Here is a 20,759-nt window from a genome sequence, read left to right as displayed (position 1 = left end):
ACAGCGGCCAGAGTCCCCGGATCTTACATATATACAGCGGCCAGAGTCTCCGGATCTTACATATATACAGCGGCCAGAGTCCCCGGATCTTACATATATACAGCGGCCAGAGTCCCCGGATCTTACATATATACAGCGGCCAGAGTCCCCGGATCTTACATATATACAGCGGCCAGAGTCCCCGGATCTTACATATATACAGCGGCCAGAGTCCCCGGATCTTACATATATACAGCGGCCAGAGTCCCCGGATCTTACATATATACAGCGGCCAGAGTCCCCGGATCTTACATATATACAGCGGCCAGAGTCCCCGGATCTTACATATATACAGCGGCCAGAGTCCCCGGATCTTACATATATACAGCGGCCAGAGTCCCCGGATCTTACATATATACAGCGGCCAGAGTCCCCGGATCTTACATATATACAGCAGCCAGAGTCCCCGGATCTTACATATATACAGGCCTCCTATACTGTAATCTAGGAGAGCTCCAGCGGCAGCACAGGTGATACAGGTGCTTCAGAGCACAACTTCAGGGATAAGAATAAGTTTTATGCTCTCTGACATCTCCAGGGAGTGAGCTCCTGTGATCAGACATGTGATAGAATGGAGGCAACGTAAGGGACATGTACCAGTGACAAAAACCGAGAGGATCAGAACAGTGCGCAAACTAGAACGCTTCAGGCTCCGGAGAACTTCGTCAGACGCGGACCGACACAGCGCGACCCGCCCAGGGAGCCATGCGGACCGACACTGCGCGACCCCGCCCGGGGAGACACGCGGACCGACACTGCGCGACCCCGCCCGGGGAGACACGCGGACCGACACTGCGCGACCCCGCCCGGGGAGACACGCGGACCGACACTGCGCGACCCACCTGGGGAGACACGCGGATCGGCACTGCGCGACCCACCCGGGGAGACACGCGGACCGGCACTGCGCGACCCACCCGGGGAGACACGCGGACCGGCACTGCGCGACCCACCCGGGGAGACACGCGCACCCGCACTGCGCGACCCACCCGGGGAGACACGCGCTCCCGCACTGCGCGACCCACCCGGGGAGACACACGGACCGACACTGCGCGACCCACCCGCGGAGACACACGGACCGATACTGCACGACCCACCCGGGGAGACACAGGGACCGACACTGCGCGACCCACCCGGGGAGACACACGGACCGACACTGCGCGACCCACCCGGGGAGACACACGGACCGACACTGCGCGACCCACGCGGGGAGACACACGGAACGACACTGCGCGACCCACGCGGGGAGAAATACGGACCGACACTGCGCGACCCAGGCCGGGAGAAATCCCTTATAGACACAGCGCGACCCACGCGAGGAGAAAGACGGACTGACACAGCGCGACCCGCTCAGTGAGAAACACAGATCAGGTAGGTTGTGCCGCAGCACCCCACATCTGTCTTCGGGTGTCGTGCCACGCTGTGTCTCCAACCCAGGTAGGTCGTGTCACACCACTCTGCATCTCCCCCCGGGTAGGTCGTGTCGTGACGCTCCGTATGATTTCCCAGGTATGTCATGCTGCGACGCTCTGTGGCTTGATACATGGTCAATATGGCTTTAAACCTTGTAGGACCAGCTTGTGGTAACGATCGGTCACTAACGATCACTATGCTCCAGCATCAGTACATACGGCATCGTGATGTAATCCAATCTTCAATGCTCGGAGTGAGCGTGGCTACAGACATTTGGACACGGCTTTCCTGCTGTCACTCCAGTGTCCATCTCTCCGGATGGGGTAATAGGCTGGGACACTTTACAGCTGAAGTGCAGCCTCTCCCCCGTGTGTATCCTCTGATGACGCACCAGGTTGTGTTTCTTGTAGAAACTTCCACCACAGACCAGGCATGGAAATGGGCGCTGACCACTGTGAATGCCCTTGTGCCGCTCAAGGTTGGGCTTCTGTATAAAACTGTCCCCGCACACATTGCACCGAAAAGGCCGTTCTCCAGTGTGGATCTTCTGGTGCCGACTCAGGTATTGTCTACTATTAAAGCCTTTCCCGCAGTCGGCGCAGGTGTAGGGCCGCTCCCCCGGGACACCACTGTGGCTTCTCTTATGTACCTGCAGGTGAGGCTGGGCCACAAAGCTTCTGCGGCACTGATCACAGGAGAACGGCTTTTCTCCACCCCCATTCTGATGCGCACGCTGGTGGCTGAGAAGATGTGAGCGGCAGGCAAAGCCTTTCCCACATTCTGGGCAGCTGTGAGGTCGTTCTGTAGAGTGAATCAGTTCCTGGTGGCGCAGCAGAGCCTTCCGAAGGGCAAAACTCTGCTCGCACTGGTTACAGGAGAACGGGGTCTCGCCCGTGTGTCTACGCATGTGAGTCACCAGGTGCTGTTTACGGCTAAAGCTCTTGCTGCAATCAGAACACGTAAAAGGCCTCTCCCCCGTGTGTATGCGGCAGTGCGTGATCAGGTCGGCCTTGCGGTTAAAGCTTTTGCCGCACAGGTCACATGAGAAGGGTCGCTCTCCCGTGTGCAGCCGTTGATGAGTTTGATAGTTCCCTTTATGGTTAAACTGGATCCCACAGTGTTCACAGGAGAACAGTTTTTCCCCCGTGTGGATGCGTTTGTGGCCAACCAGGTGGTGGCGGTAGTGGAATCGCTTGCCACAGATGTCGCAGGGATAGGGGCGTTCTCCTCGGTGAGTGCGCTGGTGGCTGGTCAAGTGGGACTTCCGGATGAAGCTGCGGTGACAATCTGAGCAGGAGTAGGGTCTGTCCACAGATAACTGGGCGCTCGGCTTGGGAACCAGGTTATCACCATTCAGATCCGACCTCAGGAGACGGCGAGACGACAAACGGTCCTCACGTGAGAGTTCAGGAGCAGCCCGAAAACCTCCAGCTATCAGAGAAGAGAAAGACGTGTTATATGAAAAGAAGCCGGAAATAATACACGACAGTCATCAGCACGGGGCCGAGAACCTGGGGGCAGATCCCCCAAACGATGACTAATAGTCAGGCTAAACAAATCAAGTGCAGAGATGAGACAAACCGCTCCGTGAAGGCAGCGCTTACTCCGGCGAGCAGGGACTACACGGACTACACACACCCATAATACACACAGTCCAATAATTCCGTTTTTCATCTCACAATCAATATCACTAATCTTCAGACGCGCTCAAAATTTCAATCTTCCGTTCAGCGAATCGTTGTGCGTGTAAATGCAGTCACTCGATGGTCTAGCAATTAAAAAGGTAAATGACGGATATACCGGCCACACGTAAGCCGTACGCTGCCAGCACGACCAGGAGCGACAGCCCAACGAGCGGTGGTCCCGCTGAATGTGGCGTATTCCCCGTGCGTGGCTGGCAGCATGTGATATAACGCTCTACATCTGCCGCTCAGATCACTACATGTGCGCTAATGTCTGTACACGTGTAGACATAAGAGATGGGGGTCCCTGAACCCCCTCAGATCTCCGTCAGGATCATTTCCAGTAAGAGCAGGGGAGACACCTCCCAGCGCCTCCTGTGCCGGCTCTGTAGACAATACAGTAAATGTTCCTATATTCTGAGTAACTCACCAACGTAGCTGAACCCCTTCATGTCGGCCTGCGGCGACGGCAACGGGTCCTTGTCTTCTTTTATAACAATTTTTAGCCCAGGCTTCCCTGAGAGAGAGAGAAAATCCGACATATAATTCCCCGTTCTGCCCAGCAAACGCCCTACCCCAGACACCCGCTACATAGATCACATGTCCCCGGTCTGTCTACTCAGCAGTCTCAGCAACATCAGTTGCTGATATTCACTCCATCTCCCAGTCCTCAATCCACCCAGTACCCCCCTTCCTCACTCCTCCCCCGGTCCCCCTGTCCTCGTCCCCCTGTACTCACTCCCCCCCCTGTACTCACCCCCCCCCGTGAGCCTGTCCTCACTCCACCCCCCCGTCCCCCTGTCCTTACCCCCCAGTCCTCCTGTCCTCACCTACCCATACCCCCCCTCACCAACCCCCCAGTCCCCGTCCTCACCAACCCCTCCCCCCTAGTCCCCCTGTCCTCACCAACACCTCCCCCCTAGTCCCCCTGTCCTCACCAACCCCTCCCCCCTAGTCCCCCTGTCCTCACCAACCCCTCCCCCCCTAGTCCCCCTGTCCTCACCAACCCCTCCCCCCCTAGTCCCCCTGTCCTCACCAACCCCTCCCCCCCTAGTCCCCCTGTCCTCACCAACCCCTCACCCCTAGTCCCCCTGTCCTCACCAACCCCTCCCCCCCTAGTCCCCCTGTTTTCCCCAACCCCCCCAGTCCTCACCATCCCCCCCCAGTCCTCACCATCCCCCCCCCCCAGTCCCCCTGTCCTGGGACAATTAGTTGCTCTGGGCACATCACTGGCGTCTTACAGACTAATTCTAAGCAACAAGCGACGGACCAGAAGAAAAGTGCGCACACCGTGATATTCAACAATCCAAAAAATCCACTTCATTAAACATAGACAGTACAGCAGACAAACCCTTAAACACATAGAAAAAAGTGTCATGCACGAGGATCACAAACAATACAGCGACAACGCAAGATATTGGAAAACCCAGACAATTGTGAATAAAGACGGAGAAGATAATCGTCCTCACTCCCGGGTCAGGACAAGACAAAACATCTGAGCGCATGAGAGGAAAAGCGTAAAAGAAGCCAAACAAGGATAAAAGCAAAAAACACAACCACCAGGAACAACGTGAAAACAACGGCCAAGGGTCCAATAGTGACGTCCCAAGGAGAAACCACCAAAAATAGAATCCAATGGGTTTAAGAGGAAATCACACTGGAAATCTGGAGGCTTTACCCCACTACTCACTATAATCCTCTCACTCACCACCTCTTCATCTGTCAGCATCAACTCCATACAACATCCCCCTCACCTCGTCCCCCTCACCTCATCCGTCATTACGCCGCCCTCCTCACCTCGTCCCCCATCACGCCGTCCTCCTCGCCTCGTGCCTCATCACGCCGTCCTCCTCACCTCGTCCCCCATCACGCCGTCCTCCTCGCCTCGTCCCCCATTACGCCGTCCTCCTCGCCACGTCCCTCATTACACCGTCCTCCTCGCCTCGTCCCTCATTACACCGTCCTCCTCGCCTCGTCCCTCATTACACCGTCCTCCTCGCCTCGTCCCCCATTACGCCGTCCTCCTCGCCACGTCCCTCATTACGCCGTCCTCCTCGCCTCGTCCCCCATCACGCCGTCCTCCTCGCCTCGTCCCCCATCACGCCGTCCTCCTCGCCTCGTCCCCCTCACCTCATCCGTCATTACGCCGACCTCCTCACCTCGTCCCCCATCACGCCGTCCTCCTCGCCTCGTGCCTCATCACGCCGTCCTCCTCGCCTCGTGCCTCATCACGCCGTCCTCCTCGCCTCGTGCCTCATCACGCCGTCCTCCTCGCCTCGTGCCTCATCACGCCGCCGTCCTCGCCTCGTCCCCCTCACCTCGTCCGTCATTACGCCGCCCTCCTCACCTCGTCCCCCATCACGCCGTCCTCCTCGCCTCGTGCCTCATCACGCCGTCCTCCTCGCCTCGTCCCCCATCACGCCGTCCTCCTCGCCTCGTCCCCCATTACACCGTCCTCCTCGCCTCGTCCCCCATCACGCCGTCCTCCTCGCCTCGTCCCCCATCACGCCGTCCTCCTCGCCTCGTCCCCCTCACCTCATCCGTCATTACGCCGCCCTCCTCGCCTCGTCCCCCATCACGCCGTCCTCCTCGCCTCGTGCCTCATCACGCCGTCCTCCTCGCCTCGTGCCTCATCACGCCGTCCTCCTCGCCTCGTGCCTCATCACGCCGTCCTCCTCGCCTTGTCCCCCTCACCTCATCCGTCATTACACCATCCTCCTCACCTCGTCCCCCATCACGCCGTCCTCCTCGCCTCGTCCCCCATTACGCCGTCCTCCTCGCCTCGTGCCTCATCACGCCGTCCTCCTCCCCCTTTACACCGTCCTCCTCGCCACGTCGTCCTCCTCGCCTCGTCCCCCATCACGCCGTCCTCCTCGCCTCGTGCCTCATCACGCCGTCCTCCTCGCCTCGTCCCTCATCACACCGTCCTCCTCGCCTCGTCCCTCATCACGCCGTCCTCCTCGCCTCGTCCCTCATCACGCCGTCCTCCTCGCCTCGTCCACCATTACACCGTCCTCCTCGCCTCCTCCCTCATTACGCCGTCCTCCTCGCCTCATTACACCGTCCTCCTCCCCCATTACGCCGTCCTCCTCCCCCATTACGCCGTCCTCCTCGCCTCGTCCCCCATTACACCTGTCCTCCTCGCCTCCTCCCTCATTACACCGTCCTCCTCGCCTCGTCCCCCATTACGCCGTCCTCCTCGCCTCGTCCCTCATTACGCCGTCCTCCTCGCCTCGTCCCCCATTACGCCGTCCTCCTCGCCTCGTCCCCCATTACGCCGTCCTCCTCGCCTCGTCCCCCATTACGCCGTCCTCCTCGCCTGGTCCCCCATTACGCCGTCCTCCTCGCCTCGTCCCCCATTACGCCGTCCTCCTCGCCTCGTCCCCCATCACGCCGTCCTCCTCGCCTCGTCCCCCATCACGCCGTCCTCCTCGCCTCGTCCCCCATTACGCCGTCCTCCTCGCCTCGTCCCTCATTACGCCGTCCTCCTCGCCTCGTCCCCCATTACGCCGTCGTCCTCGCCTCGTCCCTCATTACGCCGTCCTCCTCGCCTCGTCCCCCATCACGCCGTCCTCCTCGCCTCGTCCCCCATTACACCGTCCTCCTCGCCTCGTCCCTCATTACGCCATCCTCCTCGCCTCGTCCCCCATTACGCCGTCCTCCTCGCCTCGTCCCCCATTACGCCGTCCTCCTCGCCTCGTCCCTCCTTACGCCGTCCTCCTCGTCCCCCATTACGCCGTCCTCCTCGCCTCGTCCCCCATTACGCCGTCCTCCTCGCCTCGTCCGTCATTACGCCGTCCTCCTCGCCTCGTCCCTCATTACGCCGTCCTCCTCGCCTCGTCCCCCATTACGCCGTCCTCCTCGCCTCGTCCCCCATTACGCCGTCCTCCTCGCCTCGTCCCCCATTACGCCGTCCTCCATTACGCCGTCCTCCTCGCCTCGTCCCCCATTACGCCGTCCTCCTCGCCTCGTCCCCCATTACGCCGTCCTCCTCGCCTCGTCCCCCATTACGCCGTCCTCCTCGCCTCGTCCCCCATTACGCCGTCCTCCTCGCCTCGTCCCCCATTACGCCGTCCTCCTCGCCTCGTCCCCCATCACGCCGTCCTCCTCGCCTCGTCCCCCATCACGCCGTCCTCCTCGCCTCGTCCCCCATTACGCCGTCCTCCTCGCCTCGTCCCTCATTACGCCATCCTCCTCGCCTCGTCCCCCATTACGCCGTCCTCCTCGCCTCGTCCCCCATTACGCCGTCCTCCTCGCCTCGTCCCTCCATACGCCGTCCTCCTCGTCCCCCATTACGCCGTCCTCCTCGCCTCGTCCCTCCTTACGCCGTCCTCCTCGCCTCGTCCCCCATTACACCGTCCTCCTCGCCTCGTCCCTCCTTACGCCGTCCTCCTCGTCCCCCATTACGCCGTCCTCCTCGCCTCGTCCCCCATTACGCCGTCCTCCTCGCCTCGTCCCTCATTACGCCGTCCTCCTCGCCTCGTCCCCCATTACGCCGTCCTCCTCGCCTCGTCCGTCATTACACCGTCCTCCTCGCCTCGTCCCCCATTACGCCGTCCTCCTCGCCTCGTCCCCCATTACGCCGTCCTCCTCGCCTCGTCCCCCATTACACCGTCCTCCTCGCCTCGTCCCCCATTACACCGTCCTCCTCGCCTCGTCCCCCATTACACCGTCCTCCTCGCCTCGTCCCTCATTACACCGTCCTCCTCGCCTCGTCCCCCATTACACCGTCCTCCTCGCCTCGTCCCCCATTACGCCGTCCTCCTCGCCTCGTCCCTCATTACGCCGTCCTTCTCGCCTCATCCCCCATTACGCCGTCCTCCTCGCCTCGTCCCCCATTACGCCGTCCTCCTCGCCTCGTCCCCCATTACACCGTCCTCCTCGCCTCGTCCCTCCTTACGCCGTCCTCCTCGTCCCCCATTACGCCGTCCTCCTCGCCTCGTCCCTCCTTACGCCGTCCTCCTCCCCCATTACGCTGTCCTCCTCGCCTCGTCCCTCCTTACGCCGTCCTCCTCGCCTCGTCCCCCATTACACCGTCCTCCTCGCCTCGTCCCTCCTTACGCCGTCCTCCTCGTCCCCCATTACGCCGTCCTCCTCGCCTCGTCCCTCCTTACGCCGTCCTCCTCGCCTCTCATTACGCCGTCCTCCTCGCCTCGTCCCTCATTACGCCGTCCTCCTCGCCTCGTCCCTCATTACACCGTCCTCCTCGCCTCGTCCCTCCTTACGCCGTCCTCCTCCCCCATTACGCCGTCCTCCTCGCCTCTCATTACGCCGTCCTCCTCGCCTCGTCCCCCATTACACCGTCCTCCTCGCCTCGTCCCCCATTACACCGTCCTCCTCGCCTCGTCCCTCCTTACGCCGTCCTCCTCCCCCATTACGCCGTCCTCCTCGCCTCGTCCCTCATTACACCGTCCTCCTCGCCTCGTCCCTCCTTACGCCGTCCTCCTCCCCCATTACGCCGTCCTCCTCCCCCATTACGCCGTCCTCCTCGCCTCGTCCCTCCTTACGCCGTCCTCCTCGCCTCGTCCCTCCTTACGCCGTCCTCCTCGCCTCGTCCCTCATTACACCGTCCTCCTCGCCTCGTCCCCCATTACACCGTCCTCCTCGCCTCGTCCCTCCTTACGCCGTCCTCCTCCCCCATTACGCCGTCCTCCTCGCCTCGTCCCTCATTACACCGTCCTCCTCGCCTCGTCCCTCCTTACGCCGTCCTCCTCGCCTCAGTCCTCGCTCCGTCACTCACCCTCCACCTGTCGTCCTCATTTATCCTCCTGCTTACCTTTAGTTGACTTTGGAGGACTCGCTCTTCTCCATAGTTGCGTTTTCTCTTCAGATTCCAGATCCGACCGATTAACTCTATGAATCAGGAGACCTGAGGGAGATCAGCGAGAGGCCAATTACTGGCGTTCCTTTGTTCACAGGGCACGGAGTACAGATATTTTAAGAGGCCGTCTCATAACCGCTGTCCAGCAGCTCAACCCCAGACGAAAACTACCTACCTGGCTGATCTACAACGGACAACGTATGGAGCTGGGGAGACGAGCGGCTCAATGTGCAGTGTGATTGTATGGAGGTGAGGAGACGAGCGGCTCAATGTGAAGTGTGATTGTATGGAGGTGAGGAGACGAGCGGCTAAAGATACCAGGTCTACACACATTGATGCGCTGAGGTAAGAGCACCGGGTCATGTGACCAGCAGTGAATGATGGACGACCTGTAATATTATATCCCTGTAGCTGAGCGAGTTGTCTGTCACAGCCATAAGAGGAGCAGGTGCCGATCCCCCGTAATAAGGCGATACACATGGCAGAGTCCCATTATTATTTGCACCTCCTACTTTCGCCGCCGGCAGCGCGTAGCCCAGGAAGGCAGTGATGCCCAGGTGGGTATATAAGGTGTGTGGTCGGCTGACTGATCACTTATCACTGGTTGTTGCCATGGGTAACGGGCGATTTATCCGAGTTGTAATAAGGGCTGATTATCGGCTTTCGGCCCAGGATGGAGTAGTTCTCACACAGCGCAGTTTGTGAACTGTTCCCGTGCTGCTGTGGTGAAGTTGTATAGTGAGTGGACAAATGGCGCCATTGGGAATAAGGGACGTGGAAACTGGAGAGGTGAAGGTCGGCTACGAAGGTGCGCGAGGGCCGAACGAGACGCTACCTGGAGCAGCTCACCGTGAAAGTCATCCAGGGGGCTACCGGACGTGTGTCCAATACAACCGCGAACCTACTGCGTATGGGGCTCCGGAGCCGACAGATGTCACTGCTCCTATGTAACAAAACTGCAGCGGAAAAAAGGTTTCAATTTGCACAGCAGGATCGGAATTAGACCCCCGATAATTGGCAGAGGGTTTGGTAATGGGTTGTCTTCTCCGATGAGTCACGTTTTCTGCTTCATGGAACGGATCTTGGCGTCAAGCGAGAAATATCAGAGAACAAATACCCGACAACCACTGCTGGAAGAACACGAGCCGGTGGCGGCAGCGCTATGGTCGGGGGATGTTTTTCATTGCATTCTCTGGGCCACTCATCCATGTGGACGGCTCTGAAGTGATTTTGGTATGAACCCATCGTTGCAGATCACATCCCCCCCATGCATGCTGATGGTCTTCTCTGGGGTAGATGGAATCTTCCAGAAAGAATGCGACAAGTCACACGGCTAGAAATGTCCGACAGGAAGAGCACGACCAAGACCTCCAAGTACTTCCCCGGCCCCTAATTCCCCAGACTTCAACTCAATTGAGCATCTGTGGGACCTCGATCGTCTTGTTCGCTCTATGGATCCTCCCCGCACGCACCCTCCAGCAAATGTGGGATGTTCTGCAGTCAGCGAGGCGCCAGATACCGGAGACCACCGACCAGCACCTTATTGATCACTCCCCGCTCGTCTCCTGCTGTCAGTGCTGCACAGGGCGGTTACTCTGGATATTAGCTGCTGTCAGTGCGGCACAGGGCGGTTACTCTGGATATTAGCTGCAGTCAGTGCTGCACAGGGCGGTTACTCTGGATATTAGCTGCAGTCAGTGCTGCACAGGGCGGTTACTCTGGATATTAGCTGCAGTCAGTGCTGCACAGGGCGGTTACTCTGGATATTAGCTGCTGTCAGTGCTGCACAGGGCGGTTACTCTGGATATTAGCTGCTGTCAGTGCGGCACAGGGCGGTCACTCTGGATATTAGCTGCTGTCAGTGCTGCACAGGGCGGTTACTCTGGATATTAGCTGCTGTCAGTGCTGCACAGGGCGGTTACTCTGGATATTAGCTGCTGTCAGTGCTGTCAGGGCGGTTACTCTGGATATTAGCTGCTGTCAGTGCTGCACGGGGCGGTTACTCTGGATATTAGCTGCTGTCAGTGCTGCACGGGGCGGTTACTCTGGATATTAGCTGCTGTCAGTGCTGCACAGGGCGGTTACTCTGGATATTAGCTGCTGTCAGTGCTGCACAGGGCGGTTACTCTGGATATTAGCTGCTGTCAGTGCGGCACAGGGCGGTTACTCTGGATATTAGCTGCTGTCAGTGCTGCACAGAGCGGTTACTCTGGATATTAGCTGCTGTCAGTGCTGCACACGCAGGTTACTCTGGATATTAGCTGCTGTCAGTGCTGCACACGCAGGTTACTCTGGATATTAGCTGCTGTCAGTGCTGTACACGGCGGTTACTCTGGATATTAGCTGCTGTCAGTGCGGCACAGGGCGGTTACTCTGGATATTAGCTGCTGTCAGTGTTGTACATGGCGGTTACTCTGGATATTAGCTGCTGTCAGTGCTGTACACGCCGGTTACTCTGGATATTAGCTGCTGTCAGTGCTGCACACGCCGGTTACTCTGGATATTAGCTGCTGTCAGTGCTGCACAGGGCGGTTACTCTGGATATTAGCTGCTGTCAGTGCGGCACAGGGCGGTTACTCTGGATATTAGCTGCTGTCAGTGCTGTACACGGTGGTTACTCTGGATATTAGCTGCTGTCAGTGCTGCACACGCCGGTTACTCTGGATATTAGCTGCTGTCAGTGCTGTACACGGCGGTTACTCTGGATATTAGCTGCTGTCAGTGCGGCACAGGGCGGTTACTCTGGATATTAGCTGCTGTCAGTGCTGTACACGCCGGTTACTCTGGATATTAGCTGCTGTCAGTGCGGCACAGGGCGGTTACTCTGGATATTAGCTGCTGTCAGTGCTGCACACGCCGGTTACTCTGGATATTAGCTGCTGTCAGTGCTGCACAGGGCGGTTACTCTGGATATTAGCTGCTGTCAGTGCTGTACACGCCGGTCACTCTGGATATTAGCTGCTGTCTGTGCTGTACAGGGCGGTTACTCTGGATATTAGCTGCTGTCAGTGCTGCACACGCCGGTTACTCTGGATATTAGCTGCTGTCAGTGCGGCACAGGGCGGTTACTCTGGATATTAGCTGCTGTCAGTGCTGTACACGCCGGTTACTCTGGATATTAGCTGCTGTCAGTGCTGCACAGGGCGGTTACTCTGGATATTAGCTTCTGTCTGTGCTGTACAGGGCGGTTACTCTGGATATTAGCTGCTGTCAGTGCTGCACGGGGCGGTTACTCTGGATATTAGCTGCTGTCAGTGCGGCACAGGGCGGTTACTCTGGATATTAGCTGCTGTCAGTGCGGCACAGGGCGGTTACTCTGGATATTAGCTGCTGTCAGTGCTGCACACGGCGGTTACTCTGGATATTAGCTGCTGTCAGTGCTGCACAGGGCGGTTACTCTGGATATTAGCTGCTGTCAGTGCTGTACAGGGCGGTTACTCTGGATATTAGCTGCTGTCAGCGCTGCACACGCCGGTTACTCTGGATATTAGCTGCTGTCTGTGCTGTACAGGGCGGTTACTCTGGATATTAGCTGCTGTCTGTGCTGCACAGGGCGGTTACTCTGGATATTAGCTGCTGTCGGTGCTGCACAGGGCGGTTACTCTGGATATTAGCTGCTGTCGGCGCTGCACACGCCGGTTACTCTGGATATTAGCTGCTGTCAGTGCTGCACACGGCGGTTACTCTGGATATTAGCTGCTGTCAGTGCTGCACAGGTCGGTTACTCTGGATATTAGCTGCTGTCAGTGCTGTACAGGGCGGTTACTCTGGATATTAGCTGCTGTCAGTGCTGTTACTCTGGATATTAGCTGCTGTCGGTGCTGCACAGGGCGGTTACTCTGGATATTAGCTGCTGTCAGCGCTGCACACGCCGGTTACTCTGGATATTAGCTGCTGTCAGTGCTGCACACGGCGGTTACTCTGGATATTAGCTGCTGTCAGTGCTGCACAGGTCGGTTACTCTGGATATTAGCTGCTGTCAGTGCTGTACAGGGCGGTTACTCTGGATATTAGCTGCTGTCAGTGCTGCACAGGGCGGTTACTCGGGATATTAGCTGCTGTCAGTGCTGCACAGGGCGGTTACTCTGGATATTAGCTGCTGTCAGTGCGGCACAGGGCGGTTACTCTGGATATTAGCTGCTGTCAGTGCTGCACAGGGCGGATACTCTGGATATTAGCTGCTGTCAGTGCGGCACAGGGCGGTTCCTCTGGATATTAGCTGCTGTCAGTGCGGCACAGGGCGGTTACTCTGGATATTAGCTGCTGTCAGTGCTGTACATGCCGGTTACTCTGGATATTAGCTGCTGTCAGTGCTGTACACGCCGGTTACTCTGGATATTAGCTGCTGTCAGTGCTGCACACGCCGGTTACTCTGGATATTAGCTACTGTCAGTGCTGCACAGGGCGGTTACTCTGGATATTAGCTGCTGTCAGTCCTGTACACGGCGGTTACTCTGGATATTAGCTGCTGTCAGTGCTGTACACGCCGGTTACTCTGGATATTAGCTGCTGTCAGTGCTGTACACGCCGGTTACGCTGGATATTAGCTGCTGTCAGTGCTGTACAGGGCGGTTACTCTGGATATTACCTGCTGTGAGTGCTGCACACGCCGGTTACTCTGGATATTAGCTGCTGTCAGTGCTGCACACGCCGGTTACTCTGGATATTAGTTGCTGTCAGTGCTGTACACGCAGGTTACTCTGGATATTAGCTGCTGTCAGTGCTGTACAGGGCGGTTACTCTGGATATTAGCTGCTGTCAGTGCTGTACACGGTGGTTGCTCTGGATATTAGCTGCTGTCAGTGCTGCACAGGGCGGTTACTCTGGATATTAGCTGCTGTCTGTGCTGTACACGGTGGTTGCTCTGGATATTAGCTGCTGTCAGTGCTGCACGGGGCGGTTACTCTGGATATTAGCTGCTGTCAGTGCGGCACAGGGCGGTTACTCTGGATATTAGCTGCTGTCAGTGCTGCACGGGGCGGTTACTCTGGATATTAGCTGCTGTCAGTGCTGTACACGCCGGTTACTCTGGATATTAGCTGCTGTCAGTGCTGTACACGCCGGTTACTCTGGATATTAGCTGCTGTCTGTGCTGTACACGCCGGTTACTCTGGATATTAGCTGCTGTCAGTGCTGTACAGGGCGGTTACTCTGGATATTAGCTGCTGTCAGCGCTGCACACGCCGGTTACTCTGGATATTAGCTGCTGTCTGTGCTGTACAGGGCGGTTACTCTGGATATTAGCTGCTGTCGGTGCTGCACAGGGCGGTTACTCTGGATATTAGCTGCTGTCGGTGCTGCACAGGGCGGTTACTCTGGATATTAGCTGCTGTCGGCGCTGCACACGCCGGTTACTCTGGATATTAGCTGCTGTCAGTGCTGCACACGGCGGTTACTCTGGATATTAGCTGCTGTCAGTGCTGCACAGGTCGGTTACTCTGGATATTAGCTGCTGTCAGTGCTGTACAGGGCGGTTACTCTGGATATTAGCTGCTGTCAGTGCTGTTACTCTGGATATTAGCTGCTGTCGGTGCTGCACAGGGCGGTTACTCTGGATATTAGCTGCTGTCAGCGCTGCACACGCCGGTTACTCTGGATATTAGCTGCTGTCAGTGCTGCACACGGCGGTTACTCTGGATATTAGCTGCTGTCAGTGCTGCACAGGTCGGTTACTCTGGATATTAGCTGCTGTCAGTGCTGTACAGGGCGGTTACTCTGGATATTAGCTGCTGTCAGTGCTGCACAGGGCGGTTACTCGGGATATTAGCTGCTGTCAGTGCTGCACAGGGCGGTTACTCTGGATATTAGCTGCTGTCAGTGCGGCACAGGGCGGTTACTCTGGATATTAGCTGCTGTCAGTGCTGCACAGGGCGGTTACTCTGGATATTAGCTGCTGTCAGTGCTGCACAGGGCGGATACTCTGGATATTAGCTGCTGTCAGTGCGGCACAGGGCGGTTCCTCTGGATATTAGCTGCTGTCAGTGCGGCACAGGGCGGTTACTCTGGATATTAGCTGCTGTCAGTGCTGCACACGCCGGTTACTCTGGATATTAGCTACTGTCAGTGCTGCACAGGGCGGTTACTCTGGATATTAGCTGCTGTCAGTCCTGTACACGGCGGTTACTCTGGATATTAGCTGCTGTCAGTGCTGTACACGCCGGTTACTCTGGATATTAGCTGCTGTCAGTGCTGTACACGCCGGTTACGCTGGATATTAGCTGCTGTCAGTGCTGTACAGGGCGGTTACTCTGGATATTACCTGCTGTGAGTGCTGCACACGCCGGTTACTCTGGATATTAGCTGCTGTCAGTGCTGCACACGCCGGTTACTCTGGATATTAGCTGCTGTCAGTGCTGTATACGCCGGTTACTCTGGATATTAGCTGCTGTCTGTGCTGTACAGGGCGGTTACTCTGGATATTATCTGCTGTCAGTGCTGTACATGGCGGTTACTCTGGATATTAGCTGCTGTCAGTGCTGTACATGGCGGTTACTCTGGATATTAGCTGCTGTCAGTGCTGTACACGGAGGTTACTCTGGATATTAGCTGCTGTCAGTGCTGTCAGGGCGGTTACTCTGGATATTAGCTGCTGTCAGTGCTGCACAGGGCGGTTACTCTGGATATTAGCTGCTGTCAGTGCTGTACAGGGCGGTTACTCTGGATATTAGTTGCTGTCAGTGCTGTACACGCAGGTTACTCTGGATATTAGCTGCTGTCAGTGCTGTACAGGGCGGTTACTCTGGATATTAGCTGCTGTCAGTGCTGTACACGGTGGTTGCTCTGGATATTAGCTGCTGTCAGTGCTGCACAGGGCGGTTACTCTGGATATTAGCTGCTGTCTGTGCTGTACACGGTGGTTGCTCTGGATATTAGCTGCTGTCAGTGCTGCACGGGGCGGTTACTCTGGATATTAGCTGCTGTCAGTGCGGCACAGGGCGGTTACTCTGGATATTAGCTGCTGTCAGTGCTGCACGGGGCGGTTACTCTGGATATTAGCTGCTGTCAGTGCTGTACACGCCGGTTACTCTGGATATTAGCTGCTGTCAGTGCTGCACGGGGCGGTTACTCTGGATATTAGCTGCTGTCAGTGCTGTACAGGGCGGTTACTCTGGATATTATCTGCTGTCAGTGCTGTACATGGCGGTTACTCTGGATATTAGCTGCTGTCAGTGCTGCACAGGGCGGTTACTCTGGATATTAGCTGCTGTCAGTGCTGTACAGGGCGGTTACTCTGGATATTAGTTGCTGTCAGTGCTGTACACGCAGGTTACTCTGGATATTAGTTGCTGTCAGTGCTGTACACGCAGGTTACTCTGGATATTAGCTGCTGTCAGTGCTGTACACGCCGGTTACTCTGGATATTAGCTGCTGTCAGTGCTGCACGGGGCGGTTACTCTGGATATTAGCTGCTGCTGCTCAGAGTAATGGGACTCGGCTCTGTATATGATATTGGAGCTCTCTGACTATCCTGTATGTCGGCACGGCCAGTGTTGGGGGAGTATAACAGAGCAATAACTTGCCAGATATGACGCACAGTATTGGGGTTCTGTATATTGTAATGTTGAGAACATTTGGACCTCAATATAAACACGAGGTCTTACCCACGGAGGTCACCAGCTCAAAGTTCTCCATCATGACGTCCTGATACAACCGCCGCTGCCGACCGTCCAGCTGATCCCACTCCTCTTCTGTAAAATACACCGCAACCTCGTCAAACGTCACCGGGATAATGACCTGAACAACACAAAAGAGGAACACACCAGTAATATAGACCCGCACCCGCGTAATATATCACACATGTAATACAGACCCTCACCCGCATAACATCACACATGTAATACAGACCCTCACCCGCATAACATCACACATGTAATACAGACCCTCACCCGCATAATATCACACATGTAATACAGACCCTCACCCGTGTAATATCACACATGTAATACAGACCCCCCCGTGTAATATCACACATGTAATAAAGACACCCCCGTGTAATATCTGACATGCAATACAGACCCCCCCCGTGTAATATCTGACATGCAATACAGACCCCCCCGTGTAATATCTGACATGCAATTCAGACCCCCCCCGTGTAATATCTGACATGCAATACAGACCCCCCCCCCGTGTAATATCTGACATGCAATACAGACCCCCCTGTGTAATATCTGACATGTAATACAGACCCCCCCCGTGTAATATCTGACATGCAATACAGACCCCCCCGTGTAATATCTGACATGCAATACAGACCCCCCCCCCGTGTAATATCTGACATGTAATACAGATCCCCCTGTGTAATATCTGACATGCAATACAGACCCCCCTGTGTAATATCTGACATGTAATACAGACCCCCGTGTAATATCTGACATGTAATACAGACCCCCGTGTAATATCACACATGTAATACAGACACCCCCGTGTAATATCACACATGTAATACAGACGCTCCCTACCTAATATCACACATGTAATACAGACGCTCCCCCTGTAATATCACACATGTAATACAGACGCTCCCCCTGTAATATCACACATGTAATACAGACCACCCCGTGTAATATCTGACATGTAATACAGACCCCCCCGTGTAATATCTGACATGTAATACAGACCCCCCCGTGTAATATCTGACATGTAATACAGACCCCCCCGTGTAATATCTGACACGTAATACAGACCCCCCGTGTAATATCTGACACGTAACACAGGCCCGCCCCCCCGTGTAATATCTGACATGTAATACAGACCCCCCCTGTGTAATATCTGACATGTAATACAGACCCCCCCGTGTAATATCTGACATGTAATACAGACCCCCCCCGTGTAATATCTGACATGTAATACAGACCCCCCCCGTGTAATATCTGACATGTAATACAGATGCCCCCGTGTAATATCTGACATGTAATACAGACCCCCCCCGTGTAATATCTGACATGTAATACAGACCCCCCCGTGTAATATCTGACATGTAATACAGACCCCCCCCGTGTAATATCTGACATGTAATACAGACCCCCCCCCCGTGTAATATCTGACATGTAATACAGACCCCCCGTGTAATATCTGACATGTGATACAGACCCCCCCCGTGTAATATCTGACATGTAATACAGACCCCCCCGTGTAATATCTGACATGTAATACAGACCCCCCCGTGTAATATCTGACATGTAATACAGACCCCCCCCGTGTAATATCTGACATGTAATACAGATCCCCCCGTGTAATATCTGACATGTAATACAGATCCCCCCCCCCGTGTAATGTCTGACATGTAATACAGACCCCCCCTGTGTAATATCTGACATGCAATACAGCCCCCCCTGTGTAATATCTGACATGCAATACAGACCCCCGTGTAATATCTGACATGCAATACAGACCCCCGTGTAATATCACACATGTAATACAGACACCCCCGTGTAATATCACACATGTAATACAGACGCTCCCCCTGTAATATCACACATGTAATACAGACGCTCCCCCTGTAATATCACACATGTAATACAGACCACCCCGTGTAATATCTGACATGTAATACAGACCCCCCCCGTGTAATATCTGACATGTAATACAGACCCCCCCCCGTGTAATATCTGACATGCAATACAGACCCCCCCGTGTAATATCTGACATGCAATACAGACCCCCCCCCGTGTAATATCTGACATGTAATACAGATCCCCCTGTGTAATATCTGACATGCAATACAGACCCCCCTGTGTAATATCTGACATGCAATACAGACCCCCCTGTGTAATATCTGACATGTAATACAGACCCCCGTGTAATATCTGACACGTAATACAGACCCCCCCGTGTAATATCTGACACGTAACACAGGCCCCCCCGTGTAATATCTGACACGTAACACAGGCCCCCCCCGTTTAATATCTGACATGTAATACAGATGCCCCCGTGTAATATCTGACATGTAATACAGACCCCCCCGTGTAATATCTGACATGTAATACAGACCCCCCCGTGTAATATCTGACATGTAATACAGACCCCCCCCGTGTAATATCTGACATGTAATACAGACCCCCCCCGTGTAATATCTGACATGTAATACAGACCCCCCGTGTAATATCTGACATGTGATACAGACCCCCCCCGTGTAATATCTGACATGTAATACAGACCACCCCTGTGTAATATCTGACATGTAATACAGACCCCCCCCCGTGTAATATCGGACATGTAATACAGACCCCCCCCGTGTAATATCTGACATGTAATACAGATCCCCCCCGTGTAATATCTGACATGTAATACAGACCTCCCCATGTAATATCTGACATGTAATACAGATCCCCGTGTAATATCTGACATGTAATACAGACCCCCCCCCGTGTAATGTCTGACATGTAATACAGACCCCCCTCTGTAATATCTGACATGTGATACAGACCCCCCCTGTGTAATATCTGACATGTGATACAGACCCCCCCCTGTGTAATATCTGACATGTGATACAGACCCCCCCGTGTAATATCTGACATGTAATACAGACACCCCCCCGTGTAATATCTGACATGTAATACAGACCCCCCCTGTGTAATATCTGACATGTGATACAGAGCCCCCCGTGTAATATCTACACAGGGGGGTCTGTATCACATGTCAGATATTACACGGGGGGGTCTGTATCACATGTCAGATATTACACGGGGGGGTCTGTATTACATGTCAGATATTACACAGGGGGGGTCTGTATTACATGTCAGATATTACATGTCAGATATTACACGGGGGGGGGGGGTGTCTGTATTACACGGGGGGGGTCTGTATCACATGTCAGATATTACACGGGGGGGTCTGTATCACATGTGATACAGACCCCCCCCGTGTAATACAGACACCCCCCCCGTGTAATATCTGACATGTAATACAGACCCCCCCTGTGTAATATCTGACATGTAATACAGACCCCCCCTGTGTAATATCTGACATGTAATACAGACCCCCCCGTGTAATATCTGACATGTGATACAGACCCCCCCCGTGTAATATCTGACATGTAATACAGACACCCCCCCGTGTAATATCTGACATGTAATACAGACCCCCCTGTGTAATATCTGACATGTAATACAGACCCTCACCCGCGTAATATCTGACATGTAATATAGACCCGCACCTGCGTAATATCACACATGTAATACAGACCCTCACCCGCGTAATATCACACATGTAATACAGACGCCCCCCTGCTTAATATCACACATGTAATAATGACCCCCCCGTGTAATATCTGACATGTAATACAGACCCCCCCCGTGTAATATCTGATATGTAATACAGACCCTCACCCGCGTAATATCATACATGCAATACAGACACCCCCCTGCTTAATATCACACATGCAATACAAACCGCAGTGTAATATCACACATGTAATATAGACCCTCACCCGCATATTAGACATGTAATACAGACCCTCTCCCAGTGTAATACTGAAGCCCCGTATAATATCGATATAATATCACACCTAATACAGACGTCCTCATGCAATATTACACGGGGAAGCGCCCGTATTACATGTGTGATATTACACGGGGGGAGCGTGATATCACCCCCGTGTAATATTATACACGTAATAAATACGCTCCCCAAGTACCATCACACATGTAATACAGACCCTCACCCTTGTAATATCACACATGTAATACAGACCCGCCGTTTAATACAGACCCCCCCGTGTAATATCTGACATGTAATACAGACCCCCCCGTGTAATATCTGACATGTAATACAGACCCCCCGTGTAATATAATATCACACATGTAATA

At 55.0% G+C, this 20,759-nt stretch overlaps 1 protein-coding gene across 1 annotated transcript; it reads right to left on the bottom strand.

Annotated features, from left to right (window-relative positions):
* Positions 1-301: 301 nt before the first annotated feature.
* Positions 302-16,686, bottom strand: LOC142729194 (uncharacterized; the record flags this gene model as incomplete). The annotated part of the gene is made up of 4 exons (XM_075849234.1): positions 302-2,880; positions 3,562-3,648; positions 8,908-9,000; positions 16,554-16,686. Coding segments are annotated over 4 exons (1,503 nt in total), but the record flags the coding sequence as incomplete, so codon positions are not given.
* Between the last annotated feature and the right edge of the window lie 4,073 nt (positions 16,687-20,759).

The sequence above is a fragment of the Rhinoderma darwinii genome, unplaced genomic scaffold, assembly GCF_050947455.1.
Source record: "Rhinoderma darwinii isolate aRhiDar2 unplaced genomic scaffold, aRhiDar2.hap1 Scaffold_712, whole genome shotgun sequence".
NCBI classification, from domain to species: Eukaryota; Metazoa; Chordata; class Amphibia; order Anura; family Rhinodermatidae; genus Rhinoderma; species Rhinoderma darwinii.
This window is presented reverse-complemented; position numbering and strand designations above follow the sequence as displayed.